At 35.0% G+C, this 23,305-nt stretch overlaps 1 protein-coding gene across 1 annotated transcript in view; it reads right to left on the bottom strand.

Moving 5' to 3' along the window:
- STAG1 (STAG1 cohesin complex component) overlaps window positions 1-23,305 on the bottom strand; it is a 365,558-nt gene that overhangs the window by 54,174 nt on the left and 288,079 nt on the right. Inside the window, exons 17-21 of the mRNA XM_063115300.1 lie at window positions 16,164-16,256; window positions 15,978-16,067; window positions 15,610-15,813; window positions 14,571-14,641; window positions 12,662-12,749 (exon numbers count right to left, since the gene is read on the bottom strand). Coding sequence (XP_062971370.1) covers window positions 12,662-12,749; window positions 14,571-14,641; window positions 15,610-15,813; window positions 15,978-16,067; window positions 16,164-16,256 — 546 coding nt within the window. The remainder of the gene's footprint in view (window positions 1-12,661; window positions 12,750-14,570; window positions 14,642-15,609; window positions 15,814-15,977; window positions 16,068-16,163; window positions 16,257-23,305) is intronic.

Genomic DNA, 23,305 nt, shown 5'->3' with positions numbered 1-23,305 from the left:
AAACAGTTCACTGTCAGAAACCACTTGGAAGGTTTCAGATGGCGGAGGCTGCGGCGATTGGCGTGGAGTAGCTGAGGTAGAAAAGGCGGCTACTGGGCCTCAGGCAGCCGGGAAACTGGTGGACCTTCCTCTTGCCATCTCTTAAGGGAGGACCGCTGCTGCTGGCCGGTCGTGGGGGGTGACCGCCACTTTGCCCTCAGCAGGAGAGGCTGCCGCATTTACAGGCAACAGCTTTGAAGAATGGAGCAGGAAAAGAACTGTTTCTTAGCTGCAAAAGCGAGTCTCTAAACAGGGAATACGGCCCCAGGACTGCTGTGGATGCAGACAGGATCCCGGAGGCCGGGGCCGCGCTGAAAGCGGCCAGCTGCCCTATTCAGGTTTCGAGGTTTCAGGCCGGAATAAAAGAAGATTCCTGGGAGCTCCCGAGCCGCGCCGCAGGACCGAGCGAGCAGCCCAAGGCGGCAGCGGCTGAGAACGGGGAAGGCGACAAACCAGAGGCAGAGAGTGAGCGCCCGACCTGGCACAGCCCTCTGAGTGACCCCTGGCCCGGCCCTGCTCGGGGGGCTGACGCCCACCCAGCTTCCGCCTGCATCACCAGGCCACTCACCGCCCCGGGGCTGCCTCCATTTTCCCAGGTGCTGGCAGCTCCGGCCAGGCTGGGCTCCTCACAGAGTCTTCCCACTTGCTTGCCCTGGCGCGGGGCTTCACAGGACCTGCGGGCCGGCCTCCCCTCCCACTCCCTCCGTGGTTCTCTGGCGGGGCTGGTGGCGTGGGGCGTCCCAGGCCAGTGTTGGGAGGGCAAGGAAGTACAGGCGGGGCCGACAGTCACTCCACAACACCCTGGACTCTGGTGCCCGGTAAACTTCCTGTTACGGGGAGGCAGATACCATCTCTGTGGTCACCAGGTCGGAAAAACGCATAACCAATTTCTGGTTGGGAATAGTGTGGTAGGAGAATTCCCAAGTCCGCTTGAACCTGCCGGAGAGCTGACTGCAGGTGGGCGCTAGACTCGGTCCATGCCAGGGGGATACAAAGGTGAACAAGTCCCGAGAAAAATCTACACAGTGCTACAAAGGCACCCAGAGCGACCGGTCGTCTGTGCTACCAGAAACCTGGTAGACTTCCTGGGTGAGGCAGTGCCGAGCAGGGTCTTGAAGGCCCGGACGACAGACGAGGGCTGCAGAAGACACATCCCAGCCCAGCCAAGTGCGCACAGAATAAGGAGACGTGCGGCCAGGGAGGCAGAGACTAAACAGAAACCACACACCCTGTGGGGTCGCCACTGCACGATCCAACAGCCTGGGCCAGAGCACACGGAACAGGGAGAATTCTGCACAGGAAGTGAAAACTCAACAGAGATCACACACCCTGTGGTACATGATCCAGCAGCCCAGCAGAGTCCAAGCTGACCAGAAAGGTGGCTCCCTGGAGAGGCCCAAAACCCGAGGCAACCATACACACAAGGCACTAGAGGCCAACTGAGGAGTCACAGAGGGAGCCATACCAAATTGGCAACCACAGCAACATCTTAGTCAATAGTATCAAACCGGTGGACTGTGAAACCCCCTGCCACAATGAATAAACATCAAAAATAAGATACCAGAAATACAAAAAATCAAGAAAGTACACCACCAAAAGTTAATAAATCTCAAACTCTAGATCCTATAGAACAAGAAGCCCTTGAAATGACTGACAAGGAATTTCGAGTGATAATTCTAAGGAAACTGAATGAGATACAAGAAAACTCAGCTAGACATCATGATGAAATGAGGAAAAGTATACAGGATCTGAAAGAGGAAATGTACAAGGAAATCAATGTCCTGAAAAAAAATGTAGCAGAACTTGCTGAACTGAAGAACTTATTCAGTGAAATAAAAAACACAACGGAGAGTTTAACCAGCAGGCTTGTCGAAGTTGAAGAGAGATCCTCTGAACTTGAAGAGGGGCTGTTTGAAATAACACAGCAGACAAAAAGAAAGAAAAAAGAATCAAAGACATTGAAGAAAATCTGAGAGAGATATCAAACAACCTTAAACACTCAAATATATGAGTCATGGGTATTCCAGAAGGGGAGGAAAATGGAGATTCCATTGAAAACATATTCAACAAAATAGTGGCAGAAAACTTCCCAGGTATAGGAAAAATCACAGATCTTCAGATCCAGGAAGCTCAACGATCTCCAAATGTATTCAACCCAAAAAGGCCTTCTCCAAGACATGTTATAGTCAAATTGGCAAAACTCAGAGACAAAGAGAGAATCTTAAAAGCTGCAAGAGAGAAGTGTCAAATCACCTATAAGGCTAACATCAGACTTTTCATCATAAACCCTAAAAGCTAGAAAGGAATGGGATGATATATTCAAAATACTAAAAGACAAAGATTGCCAGCCAAGAATACTCTACCCTGCAAGGCTATCCTTCCAAAATGAAGGGCAAATAGTATATTTCTCAGGCAAACAAAAACTGCGGGAGTTCACTACCACACAACCACCCTTCCAAGAAACCCTCAAGGGAGTACTGGGTTTGGTTCCTGAAAAATAACTACCACTGCCATAAAAACCCAAGAAAAATCAAAACACACTAGCATAATAAAAATGGCATTCATGAAGAGAAAACAAGCAAACAATAACTCTATCCACACCCTAAGGAACCAACAAACACAGAAACCAAAGAGTAAATCAGAAGGCAAGGAACAAAAGACACCGAAGACAACCAAACAACCAATAAAATGCTAGGAATAAATCAACACTTTTCAATAAGAACTCTTAATGTAAAAGGCTTAAATTCCCCAATCAAAAGACACAGACTGGCTGACTGGATCAAAAAGGAGGACCCAACTATATGCTGCCTACAAGAGACCCACCTCACCCATAAAGATTCACATAGACTAAGAGTGAAAGGATGGAAAAAGATTTACCATGCAAACAGAAAAGAAAAACGAGCTGGAGTAGCTATTCTTATATCTGACAAAATAGACTTTAAACTAAAAACCATAAAAAGAGAAAATGACGGACACTACTTAATGATAAAAGAACTGATCCATCAAGAAGACATAACAATCATAAATATGTACGCACCCAATGCTGGAGCAGCCAGATTTATAAAACAAACTCTATTAGACCTAAAGAAGGAAATAGACACTAATACCATAATAGCAGGGGACTTGAACACCCCACTGTCAATATTAGACAGATCATCTAGGCAAAGAATCAGTAGAGAAACACAAGATCTAAACAAGACTCTAGACCAATTGGAATTGGCCGATATCTACAGAACATTCCATCCAACAACCTCAGAATATTCATTCTTCTCATCAGCACATGGATCATTTTCCAGGATAGATCACATATTAGGTCACAAATCAAGTCTCAATAAATTCAAAAAAATTGGAATTATCCCATGTATTTTCTCAGACCACAATGGATTAAAACTAGAAATTAATAACAAACGAAACTCTGGAAACTATACAAATACATGGAAATTAAACAGCATTCTACTTAATGACATATGGGTCCAAGAAGAAATCAAGCAGGAAATCAAAAAATTTATTGAAACTAATGAAAATAATGATACATCATACCAAAACCTGTGGGATACTGCAAAAGCAGTATTAAGGGGGAAATTTATTGCATTTAATGCTCACTTCAGAAGAATGGAAAGATGGCAAGTGAACAACCTAATACTTCACCTTAAAGAACTAGAAAAACAAGAACAATCCAAACCTAAAGTTAGCAGACGGAAAGAAATCATTAAGATCAGAGCAGAACTGAATGAAACTGAAACCCAAAAAACAATTCAAAAGATCAATGAATCAAAAAGTTCGTTTTTTGAAAAGATAAATAAAATTGACAAACCATTAGCATGGCGAACAAAAAAAAGAAGAGAGAAGACTCAAATAACAAAAATTAGAAATGAAAAAGGCGATATTACAACTGATTCATCTGAAATACAAGGAATCATTCGAGACTACTATAAACAACGATACGCCAACAAATATGAAAACCTGGTGGAAATGGATAAATTTCTGGACACACTCAAGCTCTCAAAACTGAACCATGAAGACGTAGAAAATTTGAACAGACCAATAACAATAAAGGAGATTGAAGCTGTTATCAGTAGGCTCCCAACAAAGAAAAGCCCAGGACCAGATGGATTCATCTCCCAAACTCATTCTATGAAGCAAACATCATCCTGATACCAAAACCAGGTAAAGATATAACCAAAAAAGAAAACTACAGGCCAATATCCATGATGAATATAGATGCTAAAATCCTCACTAAAATACTAGCAAACAGAATACAGCAACAAATACGTAAAATTATTCATCACGATCAAGTGGGATTCATCCCAGGGATGCAAGGTTGGTTCAACATATGCAAATCAATAAATGTGATACACCATATTAATAAACTCAAACACAAGGACCATATGATCATCTCTATAGATGCTGAAAAAGCATTTGATAAAGTTCAGCACTCATTCATGACAAAGACCCTCTATAAGTTAGGTATAGAGGGAAAGTATCTCAACATAATTAAAGCCATATATGCCAAACCCACTGCTAATATCATCCTGAATGGGGAAAAGCTGAAAGCTTTTCCTTTAAGAACAGGAACTAGACAAGGATGCCCACTCTCACCACTCCTATTCAACATAGTGTTGGAAGTACTAGCCAGAGCAATCAGAGAAGAGAAGGAAATAAAGGGCATCCAGATTGGAAAAGATGAAGTCAAACTGTCCCTGTTTGCAGATGACATGATCCTATATATCGAACAGCCTAAAACCTCTACAAAAAAACTGTTGGAATTGATAAATGATTTCAGCACAGTAGCAGGATACAAAATCAACACACAAAAATCAGTAGCATTTCTTTTCTCCAATAGTGAACATGCAGAAAGAGAAATCAAGAAAGCCTGCCCATTTACAATAGCCACCAAAAAAATAAAATACTTAGGAATTGAGTTAACCAAGGAGGTGAAAAATCTCTATAATCAGAACTACAAACCACTGCTGAGAGAAATTAGAGAGGATACAAGAAGATGGAAAGATATCCCATGCTCTTGGATCACAAGAATCAACATAGTGAAAATGTCCATACTACCCAAAGTGATATACAAATTCAATGCAATCCCCATGAAAATTCCAAAGACATTTTTCTCAGAAATGGAAAAAACTATTCAGACATTTATATGGAACAATAAAAGACCACGCATAGCCAAAGCAATGCTGAGCAAAAAAAATAAAGCTGGACGCATAACACTACCTGACTTTAAGCTATACTACAAAGCTATAATAACCAAAACAGTATGGTACTGGCATAAAAACAGACACACTGACCAATGGAATAGAATAGAGAATCCAGAAATCAACCCACACACTTACTGCCATCTGATCTTTGACAAAGGCACCAAGCCTATTCACTGAGGAAGGGACTGCCTCTTCAGCAAATGGTGCTGGGATAACTGGATATCCATATTGCAGGAGAATGAAACTAGATCCATACCTTTCACCGTATACTGAAATCAACTCAAAATGGATTAAGGATTTAAATATACACCCTGAAACAATAAAACTTCTTAAAGAAAACATAGGAGAAACACTTCAGGAAATAGGACTGGGCACAGACTTCATGAATACGACCCCAAAAGCACAGGCAACCAAAGGAAAAATAAACAAATGGGATTATATCAAACTAAAAAGCTTCTGCACAGCAAAAGAAACAATTAACAGAGTTAAAAGACAACCAACAGAGTGGCAGAAAATATTTGCAAAATATACATCTGACAAAGGATTAATATCCAGAATATATAAGGAACTCAAACAACTTTACAAGAAGAAAACAAGCAACCCAATTAAAAAATGGGCAAAAGAGCTAAGTAGGCATTTCTCTAAGGAAGATATACAAATGGCCAACAGACATATGAAAAAATGCTCAACATCACTCAGCATCCAGGAAATGCAAATCAAAACCACATTGAGATACCATCTAACCCCAGTTAGGATGGCTAAAATCCAAAAGACTTTGAACGATAAATGCTGGCGAGGTTGCGGAGAAAAAGGAACTCTCTTACATTGTTGGTGGGACTGCAAAATGGTGCAGCCTCTATGGAAAATGGTATGGAGGTTCCTCAAACAATTGCAGATAGATCTACCATACGACCCAGCTATCCCACTGTTGAGAATATACCCAGAGGAATGGAAATCATCAAGTCAAAGGTATACCTGTTCCCCAATGTTCGTTGCAGCACTCTTTACAATAGCCAAGAGTTGGAACCAGCCCAAATGTCCATCATCAGATGAGTGGATACGGAAAATGTGGTACATCTACACAATGGAATACTACTCAGCTATAAAAACGAATGAAATACTGCCATTTGCAACAACATGGATGGACCTTGAGAGAATTATATTAAGTGAAACAAGTCAGGCACAGAAAGAGAAATACCACATGTTCTCACTTATTGGTGGGAGCTAAAAATTAATATATAAATTCACACACACACACACACACAAATGCGGCGGGGGGGGGGGGAGAAGATATAACCACCACAATTACTTGACGTTGATATGACAAGCAAACAGAAAGGATATTGTTGGGGGGGAGGGGGGGAGGGAGAAGGGAGGGAGGTTTTGGTGATGGGGAGCAATAATCAGCCACAATGTATATCGACAAAATAAAATTAAAAAATAAATAAATAAATAAATAAATAAATAAAAATAAAAAAATAAAATTCCCAGTACCTTAGAAAAATAAATACATAAATAAATAAATAAATAAATAATAAAATGTTGCATTATAAAGCATAATACCATACTACTAAATTTCATATATATCATGCTCTTGCTCTTAAAAATACAGTTTTATTACATATATCATACATACATATAATTAGACAACAAATTGTTTAACTTTGCTGGTTTTTGAGCTTTTAAAAAATGTCACACTGGGGGGGGGGGGGCTTTAGTTACGTTGGTTAGAGCATAGTGCTGATAATACTAAGGTCCAGAGTTCAACTCGTGTACCAGCCAGCCACCAAAAATTAAAAGTCACACTATATGTAGCCTTCTGAGGGAGCAGATTTATTTCACCCTAGCCATGCCGCTGAAGGACCTACAAAGATTTTTAAAAATACAAATGTTCATGCTCCACTCCTGAATATTCAGTCATCAGAAATAATTTAACTTTTTTGTACAGTTTATTTTAATTAAGAATTTTTTTTTATTAATGCCACTTGAATGTAATTAAATCCTTTCTGCAACCATTATTTAACTTTGAGCTTTGGACCAGAGGGTTGAAATCAAGAATAAAGACTGGAGTAAACTTTCTTATGACTCTTAGTTCTGAAACTTCCACCATGTGATGTTTTCTTTTGTTTTTTTATTTACCAGTTTATTACAAAGGATATTTTCAAGGATACAAATGAACCGCCAGATGAGATACATAGGGTGAGGTCTGGAAGGGTCCTGTCTTCAGGAGCTTCTGTCCCTGTAGAATAGGGTATATCACCCTCCCAGCAAGTAGAGGCAAAAACCCTACCTCTGTTGTTCTTGTGGTTGTGTTTTAGTCTGGGGTTTTCTAATCCTCAAAATACACAATGGTCTGACTTTGAAATGGCCTTCATTAAATATGAGAAATAATTACTCCTCTCCTTTTTTTCCCTTTTAAAAAAATTAAGGTATAATTTATATGTATAGGAAAATTTACCATTTTAACATACAATTCTACGTGTTTTATAAATGCATAATCACCAAAACAAACAAGATAATGTACAGTTCTATTCTATCATCCCTCAAATTCTCCCATACCCTTTTGTCGTCAGCCCCTCCCCCGAACCTAGAAATCTGTTTTCTGCCCCTATAGTTTTGTTCTTTCCATAATGTGTAATGAAACTATACCATGTGTAGTCATGTGTATCTGCATCTTTGACTCTGCAATGGATTTGAGATTCATCCATGTTGTATCAGTAGCTTCTTCCATTTTATTGCTGAGAAGTATTCTTTGATACAAATTGCACTACCACAAATCGTTCCTATACTCACCAGCTGATGGACATTTTGAGTTGTTTGCAGTTTTTAGCAATTATGATTATAGCCACTATGAACATTCAGGTATACATTTTTATGTGAACCTAAGTTTTCATTTCACTTGGATAAAAACGCAGGAGAGGAACTGATGGATCACATGATAAATGTATATTTAACTTTATAAGATACATAACTTTTTACTGCTTTTTTTTTTTAAATGGCTGTACCATTTTGCATTCCCACCAGCAATGTATAAGAGTTCTAGTTGCTTTGTATCCCCATGTCGTATTACCAGGTTTTTATTTTCTTCTTTAGCCTAACAGATTTGTAGTTTTAATTTGTGGTTTTAATTTGTATTTCTCCGATGACTAATGTTAAGTTTTTTTTCATGTGCTTACTTGCCATTCATCTTTGAAATATTTGTTCAATTCTTTTGACTATTTTTAAAAACAGTTGTTTTCTTACTATTAAAATTTTGAGATATTTTTATATTTATCCTTTATCAGATGTGTGATTCATAAATACTGTTTGGCCTACTGGATTATCTTTTTGAATGCTCTTGCAAGTGTCTTTTAGTTCTTAATTTTGTGGAAGGTCAATGTTTGTACTTTTTTCTCTTATGAACAATGCTTTGGTATTATATCTAAGAAATCTTTGATTAATCCAAGGTCCCAAAGATTTTTCTCATATGTTTTCTTCTAGAAGTTTTACAGCTGTGGGTTTTACACTTAATTCTATGATTTGAGTTAATTTTTGTATAGACTGTGAAGCATATGGATATCCAATTGGTTCAGCACCATTTTTTTAAAGATTATCCTTTCTCCAAAAAACTATCATTGCACCTTTATCAAAAATCAACTGACCATGTATTTGTGGGTCTACTTCTGGGTTTTCTACAGTGTTCCTTTCATCTATGTATCTATCTTTTCTTCAGTACCACACTGTCTTGATTACTGTTTACAGTCTTGAAGTCAGGTATTGTGAGTCTTCTAACTTTCTTCTTTCTCAAAATTCTTTTTTTTTTTTTTGCCTTCCCTTATAAATTTTAGAATTAACTTGTCACTTTCTACAAAAAATTCTGCTTAGATTTTAACTGGAAGTGTGTTAAATATATAGCTCAGTTTGAAGAGAACTGACATCTTAACAATATTGAGCCTCCCAATTAATGAACATGATATATTTTCATTTATTAAGCTCTTCTTTCAATACTGTTTTGTAGTTTTCAGTATACAGATCTTGCGCATATTTTTAGATTTACAACTAAGTATTTCATGTTTTTGGTGCTATTGTAAATGATACATTTAATAAAATTTCAACTGCCAATTGTTCATTGCTAAACAACTGGTTTTTCAATTTAAAAAGCATTAGATGTACACATAGTGAAATATCCAGTATAAATGGTGCACAATTCAAATTAAGTTTCTTGACCACTATAGATCTCTACTTTTCCATTGAGAAAGCTAGGGTTAACAGTTTCTTATGTATAATCCCAGAAATGTCAACTAAATGTGTGTATATTTATATAAAATTATATATACTGAATTCCACCTTGCCTTTTTCATTCAATATGTCATTGAATGTCCTGTCACACAGAATACTGTGGTATAAATATCTCCCTCATTACTTTATTCATAGTTGCACAGAACTGCAGAGAATCAAAACTACCATACTGTTTTCTAAATATTCTCTACTAATGAATATTTAGACTATTTCAAGTTTTAAAAGTTTATAAATAATGCTACAATGAACACATTTGTATCTATGCCTTTGTACACATATCCAAGTATATAACTGTAGTCTAAATTCCCAGAACTAGAAATGCTCAGGTGAAGAGTACACTCACTTTCAAAAAGGGTTATACCAATCTATTCTTACAATAGTATTTGAGTCAGGTATTTTTTTAAAAAACTTCATAAAGGTTTCTGATGCACACACATGGTTGATAATTACTGGAAAAGAGCCCAGATTGGAGAGAGGGTGAAACTAAGGTTGCTAAAACAAAACAGAAAGTTTCTGCTGTGATCCAGAAGAAAAAACACGAGGGATTAAACTAAGGCTATGGTAGTAGGGCTGGAAAAGTACAGCAAAAAAAGATGTTCAGGAGGTAGAATTTATAATAAAAATTAAAAGCCTTGTGAGATTAAAGACTGCTTCTAGTACACCGTTATAGTCTCAGGACCTGGCACTCATACATTTTTGGTAAATAATGACTTGGTAGGTGGCAAGTTGAATGTGTATGTGTACTGACGAAGAAAAGGAAGGCGTCAGCTCTGATTCCTGTCTTTCTGACTTAGGAGTCTAGGGAGATAGATCCTGGATAGAGGAGTCCTAACTGAGACTAAAAGTGTGATTCCCACTTCATGATGATGGATTAAGTACAAGCACCTAATCTCTCCCGACAATTCTCAATGAAACAACACAAAAGATATTTGGTAAAAAAAGATAAATACAACAAATAGGAGACGACATGGGGCAAATATCAGAAGGCATGGGTAAAAAGTGAACAAATAGCCTGAGCTACCATAAACAGCAGTAGCATGTTATTAGTAGAAAATGTGAAGAGACAATAAAAAGAATTTTAAAAGCCTCATTTGAGTCTGTATATCATAGCTATTTGACCATAGGCAAGTTATTTAATATTTCTATGTTTCAGTTTCATCATCAACAAAATGAAAATAACACATATTCTATTGTCATAAGGCTTAAACAAATGAATATATGCAAATACTTAAAATAGTACCTGGTACATAACAAAGTGCAAAAGAAAAGTTTTCTATTACTGATGTCTCGAGAGGCCCAAGGTTAAAAATATATGATTACATTTCTTCTACATGGGTTTAATCGCAGTTTTCTTCTATAGCAAATAATATTTACCAAAAAAATACTACAAATGCTCTTTACTGGTTTTCAATTATTAGAATCTACTCAGAGTTCTGAAAACTATACATAAGGAGCAGGAGTTTAATATTTTATTACTCTTCGATGTTACCTATACCAACTAAAACTATACCAACAGGAAAAAGGCACAAAGCCACCAACACATAAAAGGGAGAATTTAAATGCCTTTTGCTTTTATTTTATAAAAATTTGCATGAAGAGATAATATAATAAATTCTGAAAAGCAGATTAGTAAAAAGCTAATGATTACTGTGTAATAGAATTGCAATAACTTTTAATGCTTTTCAATCATGTAGCAGAAGGTATAAGGAGACCCTATGACATATTCTTATGCCAGAAAGGATGGAAGTGCTCAAAACAATATCTAAAGCACACAGAAGCAGGCTTGAAAGGAGCTCCCACTGGCCAAATCTGCCACAGTCAGAGCACGAAAATAGATAAGAACACTGAACCAGTAGGAAAAAATAGAAATAAAATAGGAATCCATGAGTCAGTACAGATACTAAATCTAAAAAAAGAATTTAATCTTAAAAAATGAATGAATGAGTGAATGAATAAATGAATAATAAATAAGTAAAGGGAGAAGGGAAAGTTCTTCCATGATAGTAATAACTGAATCAGGCAATAACCATAAATGGATGCTAAAACTATTTTGCCAAAGTTTGATAGGAAACAGAATTATTTACATAGTTTTAAAGTATTTTTCAAGTAATCTTAACAGTGTCCTTAGGTTTGTTCTCTGCCACCTGATAGATATAAAATAAATGACAAGGTTAGAAAATCTTCATTTTAGTCACCATTTTGTGAAATGCCAGTGATAAATGAAGAAAACAACAAGGTCAAATATTTAACCTCTTTCCACAAACTGCAATGAAACATCTAACAGAATCAGGGACATCTGTTTTCTTAAGAGTGACCATTACATTAGGTAGAGATCAAGTAAATGAATAGTGCTAGACAATTCAAAAGAATTAATCATAGCAATAATAAAGCACTATTTCTGATTAACTTTTAATATAAAATCATCACTCAGTTAAATCTACTGATATTCTTATTGCTTTAGAGTAATAAGGCATCATCTAAGCATTCCATGGGAATGACTGAGATAATCCCTAAAAATCATCTACACCTAATTATGGAGTTGGTATTTTGGTCTACACAAGTGTCTGCTATGTACAAAATAACTTTTCTTTCTTGTACAGAATTAAGTTGACTAGTCTATTAAAGTTTCTTTCAGACTATACAAAGTCTGTTGAATTCCTGCCCCTTCCACTCCAACTTGTGTATGAATACAAAAAGTTCTAAAATCTACTAAAAGCCCCCAAGCTTCCTTAACTATGGTTCTACTATAAAAATTAAGCCATGCCTAAAGCTTAATATCATCAATACCTAGAACAGTGCCTTTGAATACAGCCATGATCAGAAAGAAATTTTCATTACATGATGAATTAACCAAAAGTTTTGAAATTTCTACTACAGTAATTAATGGTATTCTTCCTAAAATAGCAATATAATTTACCTTAATATTATAATTTAAAATACATTCAGCAAAAATTCTCTTTCTGCTCTAACACATCTGAAAATATGACACACCTATGAGTAATGTTCAATCACTATGGCAATAATTCTCAAAGACTGCACTTAAAAACTATGAACCACTTTTTATAAAAGGCTTTTGATAATCGTGATTTCAGAAAAGCTTTCTAAAATGACACAGAGGAATATTAATAAACTCATACCTGTTCTGGCATAGCTCCATGTTCAATTCCAGTCTTCAATAATCTGTAGCAATTACCAAACAGATCCCATTTTGTGAGATCATGAGCACTAAAATAAACAAAAACGTATTAACTTTATTCTAGAACGGAAGGAAATATAAATTTAAGCTCAGTTTGAGTGGAAGAATAAAATAACTTCATTTCCTTACAAAAATGAAAAAATTTATGAAGTAAATGTTCAAGTGCTCAAACAGAAAGAAAGGGAGAGAGAAGAAAGAAAAAAGAAAAAGGGGGAAAAAAGAATTGATACTAAGAATTCATTAAAGAAATCAACAATAAAACTTCACACTTTTAACTGAGGGTTTCTACCACATAGTCAACCAAAGTTTGTATTCCATACATGGGTAACCTTTCTTTCTAGTATATTTTAAAACACATTTTTAAAAAATATAATCACGTGTACTTTTGAAAGAGAGATTTGTATTCACGAAATGGAAATAAAGACAAAACTAGGGGAAAGAAAATATGGTAAAGTCAAAAACTGTGGTATAATAGCTACTTACATGGGTGGAGGACTTCCAAATGAGATCATGGAAACAGTTTATTTTATTTTGTTTGGCGGCTGGCTGGTACGGAATCCGAACCCATGACCTTGGGGTTATATGGCAGAATGCTAACTGAGTGAGCTAACTGGCCAGCCCCTTGTGGTGTCATTTTAAATTCTCATGTGCTCTACTACAAAAAATAGTCCATTTGACACTGGCTGTCAACTCTTATTTTCAAACAATAAAATATTTTTTAAAATAAGAGTTGTTTCCCCATGGTATTCCAAAAAATTTACTATATAAAGGCCTAGATTTTCAAAACTGCTTTTGAAATTTGAAGTATTCATGAATGTAAAAGCTACATTCAAACTTTCTCTTGACAACAAAGTTGTATGTTTTCCTTTCTTCATGTAACTTCATTACAAGGGATCTGCAAATTACAATTTTAAAATATATATTTCATTGATCTGAGCCTTCTTCCCTTATTCATATCCAACTGTCTGCCTACACAGTAAGAACACAATAATAAACAAGCAAACAAGAACAATGGGGAAAAAGCTTGCAGGAACAACTTTGATAGCTTTCCTCAAAATCTTATTTCTTTTATGCATTTACTTAAGATGACAAATAAAAATTGTATATATTTATCATGTACAGCATGTTTTAAAATATGTATACATTGTGGAATGACTAAACTGAGCTAATTAATATATGCATTATCTCACATATTTATTTTCTTGTGGTGAGAACATTTAAAATCTATTCTCTTAGCAATTTTCAAAAACACAATATATTGTTAACTATAGTCACCACGTTGTACATCAGATCTCTTGAACTTATTTTTCCTAACTGAAATTTTGTATCCTTTGACAAACATGTCCCCAACTCAGCCCCAATATCTTATTTCTCATTTTTTTGTTTTGTTTTGGTTTGGTTTTTTTGGCAGCTGGCTGGTATGGGGATCTGAACCCTTGACCTTGGTGTTATCAGCACCACATTCTAACCAATTGAGCAAACTGACCAGTCCCAAATCTTACTGCTTATTTAACAACACTTTTAAAAGCTATCAATTGAAAATTATATCTTTAAAACTCTAACTTATAAGCCCATCTAACTTACTAAACAATACTCATTGAATTAAACTTTTACAGCATACATTCATTACATTAAATAATAAATTAATCATAAATCTTGCATCTCAAGTAATTAAATGATAAAACGTAATTCATATAGAGAAAATGTGAATAAAGTGAAAACATCACCATTATCTCAATATCTCTCTAAAATTTCCTATTGTTATATGAATGTCAAACATTACAAAGACAGTCTGATATGTTGGCTAGTATGTGTCATTTACCTAACCTACTTTACATAAAACAACATACTTGTGAAAAGAAGTTAATCGCTTTAATGTAGAAAGAACATTGTAAATATCATCATCATCAGCTTCTTCTCCCTATGAATAAAAAAATAAATATCACCTCATCACCATAACTTTACTCATCCTCAAATTCACATTAAAGTCTATTAAAAATTCTCTTTATTATATAATATATACTCACTGTAGATAAATAAGGTAAATACAACAAAAAACCCCCAAACACCCCCCAATCCCAACACCCACAGACCACCAATTTTTGCATTTCAAATAATGTGATAAACATAACTTTGTATATTTTTCTGATTAATTTTATAGGATCCTTGAAATTGAAGTTGCTGAGTAATAGGGTATGTATTTGAAAGATTTTTAATGATTATTTCAAAGATTTTATTGATTGTCAGTTACTTCTATAGCTTGAAAATCACAATGAAAAACACAATAATGTCTGAAAAAAATTAAAAGTTCTATAGAAGGGAAAGGGCTTTTAAAGAAATCAGTTAGATGGATTAAAAAGAAAATCCTATCAGCTTGGCCATCAGAGCATATATGGCAGTTCCAGATTGCCTTACATAGATTTGGGAGAGATGCCAAGAGGCGGCGATCGCAAAAATAATTAGAACAATAACCAGTTGGAGATGCTTGCTGCTATCTTGGGCACACCACTGGTGAATAGGCATCCTTTACAAGAACACAATTTGTATGTTCTATTCAACAACATCATCATAATTCAGCAACATTAAAATGCAAATTAAGTCCCAAGACTAGAGAATGAAATAATGAGTTAAGAAAAACCAGATCTTAAAAAGATTTTTCTTAAAAGAAGAAAATAATCTGGTTTTTCTGAAACAGATTTTTAAAATAAAAATAAAGCATAACCAAGGTTGATCTTTAAAGGATGCACAATTGAAATACTACTAAGTTTTAAAAGGAGAAAAAGAGAAAACTCTTCTAGATCTTATTTTAAAATGGAAACAATTTACACACTCAGCTATCTTTATTGTTAGCCAAAATTATTATAGATACACATTAACTTTAGAACAGACCTCTTGCAATAGGTCTTCCACAGAATGATTGAATCGATCTACAAACTCATCAATCAGCTGGCTTCGGGCTATATCAACTCTGTTCTGGATGGTATACTCTTCACTGCATAAGATGCTATACGTTTTACTGCAGGCTTCTAGAACATCTGACTCTACATGTTTCTCCACAACAAACTTAATCTGTTTTAATAAAGCATCCAGATGCTGAGGAAGAAAAAAAGAAAAACCGTGATATTTAGATTAATAATGATAAATAAAAATTAGCCATTTGTCATAAAACAAATAAGCCTAGATAATTACATGAAAATAAAATAATCCAGTTAATGAAACTACTATAATAGTAGAATTTCAATTTCATAGTGTCTCACCTTTTCCATTCTGCCTGTGCTGTAGATTTCTAGATCAAAATACTGTGGGATTTGTAGCAAGTTTGCTACCTTCTCTGCATCTGCAGAATACTAGAAAAAGGAGCAAAGGAAAAAGCAATAACTACATTATTAGAGTGAAAGCAGACTCAGTGGTATATTATCACAAAACTGTAAATGAAACTGTACCTTTGATAGTAACATAGGAAGTGTGATAATAAAATGCTCAGTCAATTTGTTTCTATCATCAATTTGAGTTTTCCTTTCTTTGGCAGTTAGCACCTAGAAATAAATTTAAATGGAAAAAAAATAAGGATGTTGTGCTAATTCATAAACCTAAAATGTTAAACAAAATGACAAACAATTGACATATAATGCTACCGAGAATTTTAAGAGGAGCTTAAACTACTGAAATAATTACATCGTTTTACGCAAATTTTTATCTAACATGTGCTCTTACTTTATATAATAGCTAAAGTTTAGGTAAATTACTACTTGTTTAGATTAAATAAAAAAATAGAAATTTCTATAAAATCATAATCGTGAATATAAAAATATTAAAACCAATCAAAAATAATATTCCTAGTTTAAATCTCAATGTATTAAGTCTTTTCCCCTATGTTAAACACATACACTTTTTAAAGTAAAGCTTTTTTAATACCACCAGTAGCTAATAAATTTTCACTTATTTTTAAAGCTATACTAATTATATCCCTGAATTCATTTATATTTGAGTCTCCTTGTAACTAAGCTCATAAATCTGTAGGCACCAATCAAGAGAGAGGGTATAGCCCATGGTCACGGAACAAATTTTAAGCTGATAACACTCACCGCATCAGCCTGTACCTAACTTGTTAAAACGCAGATAATTTCAAAAATAAAATATTAAAATGCAAGCTCAGTTTAAGCTAATCCTTTCAAGTATTCTGCATTTTGTTATTATTTGGAAGGGATTTACCATCATAATGTTGAATGGTTTTATAGAACAGAAACATTCCAATATAAATTGCCATTTTCTAAATGTAAATCCCAACGCTTAAGAATATGTGAAAGAAATAATAGCACTTATCTGATTGCTGCTCAACTTTTAAAGCACATAAAATAATCACTTTGGAATGATCTACCAACTACTGTGTTTAGTTCTGTACAAAGTAATTAAAGGGCTTACATATAAAGTGAAATATATGTCTAGGAATCTAGTCAGGATATTGAGAAATCTTGAAACTCATTTGACAATGTACGAAAGACCTAAAGATATTGATTTTAGAAAAATAGCTATCTTTGATTAAATGATCATTCTGTGAGATATTCTATATACGTGAACTCATCTAGTCCTCACAATACTTCTGATGGTACAGCAAAAATGGCATGACACGTATGAAGGAGGAATTTGCCAATACTCAACAAAATTGTATACTTATTTTTCCTTTGACCTAGCAATCCCTCTTCTAGCAATCTATCTCACCAACACACCTGGTACAAATATGAAATGACATATGCACAAGATTACTCACTACACATTAATTCTAGTAGGAAAAGACTAGCAACAATCCAAAAGACTGTCAGTAGGTGACTTTCAGTAGAACATCAATATAACGGATACTATAGAGCCATAAGAAAATGAAGATCTTGAAATAATACGAAATGATAACCAGGATACACTGTTAAATAAAAAAAGAGAGGCAAAGGACAGTATGTTAAAGTATGCTATCTTTTGTGAAAGACTGGGAACAGGAGAAATGGCGATAAGAATACATATATAAGGGGTCTTCAAAAAGTTCATGGAAAGATGTGTATTATCTTTCAATTCCATTTTTCCATGAACTTCCTGAAGTACCCTCATATCTGTCTGTGTGCATACATACACCTATATTTGCAAAGTGAAACAATGGAAGGATAAACCAGAAACAAAAATGGGTACTGGTAAAAATGGGGGGTAGAAAGAGATATATAAGTAAAATTTCTCTGAATATATCTTTTCACATGGTTTTGACTTTAACCACATAAATGCTTTACTTATTTCAAAAAAATAAAAGTGGAAAAAACACTTATAAAATCAAAGAGGTAAAAACACTGTTAGGCTAAATTCAAGTCAGAAATATCAGTATGAATATAGGATTTAAATGTGTTTCTATCATCTATACATATTTTTTATTATATATATATATATAAATGTATATATTTCTGTCATCAATATATATTTCTTACCTGTCTACTAAAAGTTCCTAGCAGAAATGATAACCAATTAACAATAAATATTCTTGGTGCCAAGATTTTGATCTTTAAATACCACTCTCTATTAAAAGGAACCATGGCTCACTGGAAAAATGGCTGATTCCTGTCATAGGGTAGTGTGGAATTCAGAATTCAGGACGACCACCAATGATCCCTACTTCCTGGTATTCATGCTCTTGTAGCATCTCTTCCAACAATGAATAAGGCTGACTTGTATAACCAATAGGATACTGAGCAAATGATACTATGTGTTTTTTGAAGCTAGGTCATAAAAGACACAGTAGTGACTGCCTTATTCTCTTGGATTGTTCACTCTGGGGTCAGCAGCCACGTCATGAGAACACTCAAACAGTCCTAGAGGTCCATGTTGTGAAGCTCTATGATCTCCTACCAACAGTCAGTACTAACATGCCAGCGATGTGAGCGAGCCACTGTAGAAGTGGACTCTGTAATCCCAGCCAAACCTTCAGATGCTAAAGCCCTGGCTAATGTCTTGACTGTAATCCTATGAGACATCCTAAAGCCAAAAGAATAGCTAGCCATTTCCAAATTTCTGACCCACAGAAACTGTATGAGATAACAAAGGCTTATTGCTTTAAGCCTCTAAAATTTTGGAGTAATTTGTTACATAGCAATAGGTAACTACTCAAGCAGCAAAGGTAGAAAGTAAACCTGGGCATCTTGTTCTGTAAGAAAGCAAGAAAGTGCTCACAAAATAAGAAGATACATGAAAAGGACAAGAAATTAGCCTGAAGGTGATAGGACTACCATTAGTCAAAGTTGAAACATTGTACTTTTTAAGCCTTTTATTGTGGAAAATTCCAAAAACACTCAAAAGCAGAGCAATTACCATTAGCACTGTCATTCTTGTTTCATCAATTCTAAGATTTTTTTTTTCTTTATAGCATCTTAAGGCAAATCCTTGTGTAGAATTTCACCCTCAAATATTTAAGTATATGTCTCTAATAGATGAGGACTTAATCAGGACTTAAAATAATAAAACTAACCTTCGTCAACAAAATTAAACAATTCCTTAATATCATTTCATGTGCAGTCCATAGTTTTCTCAAAAATTGTCTTTTCACAGTTTGTTCAAATAAGGATCCAAACAATTACATTAGGCTGGTATATCCCTTAAGATTCTATAATCTCTAATAGTTACTCATTTTCCACATCCTAAATTTGACTAATTGAATCCCTGCAGTCTCATTTAATGCATTCTTCTATCCTCTTATTTTGAAAATTGGTAGTTAGGTCTAGAAGCCTGATTACATTCAGATTCTTTTCTGCCCCCCAGGAATATTTCAAAGGTGGTCGTCTGACTTTCAAGGTGTAAAATAAGTTTAGTCACTGAGTTCAGATGATGTCATAACAATCTATCCATTATGAAGTTCCTCATCAACTTTCCACCTAATTATAGGCCATTTTTGATAGTTGTCTAGATTCACTATCAAGATTTCATTGGGGTGACAAAATAGTAATATTTTAATCCTACCATTCCTACTTCATTTATAACTAGTGATGCTTCTAAAAATTTGCCTACCAACTATTCAGTTATCCTGAAATTTCAGTGTGGCTAATATATGAAAACTGAACATTATGTGCCTTTCTGATATGACATGCAATATGAAGTATAAAAAATTATTCTTGCCAAACATCTATAACCTGATCTGATCAAGACTTTAGCACTAACTTGCAGGTTACAGAAAATTCATGATAAGAAAAAAATGTAAAAGCCATAACAGAAATCAGAAGAAAAAATATGTTTTTCTCCCCGTCTAGTTGTTCTCAATTGAGAGCGGAATATTAAAAACTTTACCTCTAATTGTTGAAGCATTTATTTCTCCTTCCAAATCTCTCACTTGCTTCATGTATTTTGGGGGTTCTATTGTTAGGTGTAAATTGACCCCTATATCTTTATAAAATGTTCCTCTTTGTTTCTAGTAACATTACTTGTCTTAAAGTTTTTTGTCTAATATTAATAACCTCTCCAGCTCTCATATGGTTACTCATTGCATAGTACATCTTTTTGCTATTGTTTTACTTTCAACATGTTTATGTATTTAAATCTGAAGTTAGGTTTTGCTTTTTTTTAATTCAAAAGGTAGCAATCTTTACCTTTTGATTAGAATCTTTCCTATATTCATATTTAATATAATTTTTGATATGGGTGAATTGTCAGCAATTTTGCTATTTGTTGTCTATAGGTCTCATGTCTTTATTTTTTCCTCTGTTCCTCCCTTACTGCCTTTACTTTCTTTGGAGTTAAACATCTTTTTTAGTGTACCAATATAATTCCTCTCGATTTTTTCTTTCTTTCTTTGAAAGGTATGAGTGATTGTTCTATGGATTACAATATACATCTTTAACTTACAATTGACTTCAGATTAATATTAAATTAAGTATAGCAAATTAAGAGGGTACCTCAAAAAATTCATGGAAACATAGAAGTTAAAGATAATACAAATCATTCCATGAACTGTTTGAAGTACCCTTGTATATCAATTTTGCTCCAATATAGTTCCATATCCTTTCCCCTTCTTTTGTGCTATTGTTGACACATCTATATATGTATAATCCCAATACTACAGTGCTGTAATTGTTGATTTCAATAATCTCACATTCCTTTAAAGAAACTAAAAGAAAAGAAAAAAATACAAATATACAAAGCCTTTTATATCCACCCACATATTTACCACCTCTGGTGTTCTTCATTCCTTTCTGTGGATAAGAGTTCAGATCTGGTGATATTCCTTATGGCTTGAAGCACTTCTTTTTTGTTTTTTTTCTTTTGGTGGCTGGCCGGTATGGGGATCTGAACTCTTGACCTTGGTCTTATCAGCACCATGCTCTAACTAGGTGAGCTAACCAGCCAGCCCACTGAAGTAATTCTTATAATATTTCTTGTAAGGCAGGTCTTCTAGTAACACCTCCCTATTTTTGTTTTTTGTTTATCTGCAAATGGTTTTATTACATCTTCATTTTTAAAGATAATTTTACTAAATTTATAATTCTTGTTTGGCAATTTTGTTCACTTTCAGTGAATATGTCATTCCACTGCCCTCTGATCTCTACTGTTTCTGTTAAGAAATCAACTGCTAATCCTATTGCTGCTACCCTCTACATGAACTGTTTTTCTCTTTTTGCTCTCAAGATTTTTTATTTTTGTCTTTCAACAAGTGTGAATATGCTGTGTCTAGGTGTGGAACTTTTGTGTTTATCCAACTTTGTTAAGCTTCTTTGATTGATGAATTAATGTTTTTCATCAAATTTAGATAGTTTTGGGTAATTATTCCTTCAAATATTTTTCATGACTCTTTCTCTCTGGGACTTCCATTACAAGCATTTTAGTGCACCTTATGTTGTTCCACATGTTTCTGAGGTGTTGTTCATTTTTCTTCAACCTTTTTCCTCTCTGTTCTTGAAAATGGGTAATTTCTATTAATTTTCATGTTCACTGTTTCTGTCTTGTGTCATCTCAAACCTGCTATTGAGCCCATCTAGTGAATTTTAAACTTCTGCAGTGTACTTTTCAACTCCAGAGTTTTCATTTAGTTTTCTTTACTGAGGTTCTCTATTTCTTGTTTTCCTATTTTCTTTGAATTCTTTGAACATATTTATAAAACGGACTCTGAAGTCTTTGTCTGCTAAATCCAACATTTGGGCCTACTGAGAAGCCATTTCTGTTGTCTGATTTTTTTCCTTAAGTGTGGTCACAGTTTACTGTTTCTTTGAATGACTAATTTTTCTTGAAAAGTAGACATTTTAAGATAATATAGTATCTAGGTTTCTTAACTTATTTTTGTAAGTTTAATTTTCACAAAAGCAACCTACAATGGATTAAATAGTGTCCCCCAAAAGGTTTAATGTGTTGGAGGCTTAGTTCCCACTTTGGCAGTGTTAAGAGGGTGGGAAATCCTATTGTGGCAGTTAAAAGGTAGGGCATTGGAGAGGTGATTAGACTATGAGGACTGTGCTCTCATGAATGGCTTGATCCATTCTTAGAATAATGGTAGTGGTTCTGGTGGCTCTAAAAAGAGAGTGAATGAAGGGGTCAGTCTCTCTCTCTGCTCCGCCATTCTGACATGTCAGACCCCTGTGGCACTGTCACCAGAAAAGCCTTCACCAGATGTGTTCCCTGGACTTTGGACTTTCCAGCCTCCAAAACTGTAAGCAATAAATTTCATTTTCTTACAAATTATCCAGTTCCAGGTATTTTGTTATAAACAACAGAAAAGGACTAATACAGACACCTTTAACTTAAACTGTGTAATTTGTTTCCCCCATGGGGTGTGGCTTCTGCTATCTCTGCTCAGAATTTTAAATCTTACTTTTGTTTTTTAGCCTTTCTTCATAGGAGTCCTCACTGTGTTTGAATTGATTAGTTGTTGGCCAATGATATGGGCAGAGATTGTGCTCAAATACCTCAAATCAATAAAGCTTCTTCCCTCTGAGAATGATCTGCTGTGGTATAGAAAGCATATTCAAAGTTCAGCCAGTTCTTATGATTGGCTTGACTTTTACTTTCTGTTGGGTTCTCTAACATTTTCCAGTCAGCCATGGATGTGCTGAGAGCTTATCTAGCATTTTTATGGCTTTCTCATTTCCACGGTTTTTCAGTTAAGTTTTTGGCTGGTCTACCACTCTTACAACTGGGACCACAACCTCAGATTATCAAAACTGTAGATTCTCCCTGTTTGTTTCTATCAAGATGGCTACTTCTAGTTAACAAAACTGTGGGTTCTCACCACTTGTCCATATTGAATCCATTTTCTCTGAAAGCAAAGCTGTTTTTTTCCTGTTTTTTTTTGTAGCCAGTACCACTCTTGTAAAACTATAGATCTCACCAACTAAGCTTGTGGTGGGTGTGGGTGTGGGTGTGGGTGTGTGGGTGTGGGTGTGTGTGTGTGTGTGTGGGTGTGTGTGTGGGGTGTGTGTGTGTGTGTGTATTTTAAACCCAGGAAAGAAGGGTGTAGACTCCTGCTGCTTTTACCTGAAGTTCTATCAGTTTTACATGAAAAAATACTTCACAATTTTTTTTTTTTAAATCACGGGTGAATTTCCAGAGCCCCAATATGATGTTTTTAACACAATTT

The sequence above is a fragment of the Cynocephalus volans genome, chromosome 11 (assembly GCF_027409185.1).
Source record: "Cynocephalus volans isolate mCynVol1 chromosome 11, mCynVol1.pri, whole genome shotgun sequence".
NCBI classification, from domain to species: Eukaryota; Metazoa; Chordata; class Mammalia; order Dermoptera; family Cynocephalidae; genus Cynocephalus; species Cynocephalus volans.
This window is presented reverse-complemented; position numbering and strand designations above follow the sequence as displayed.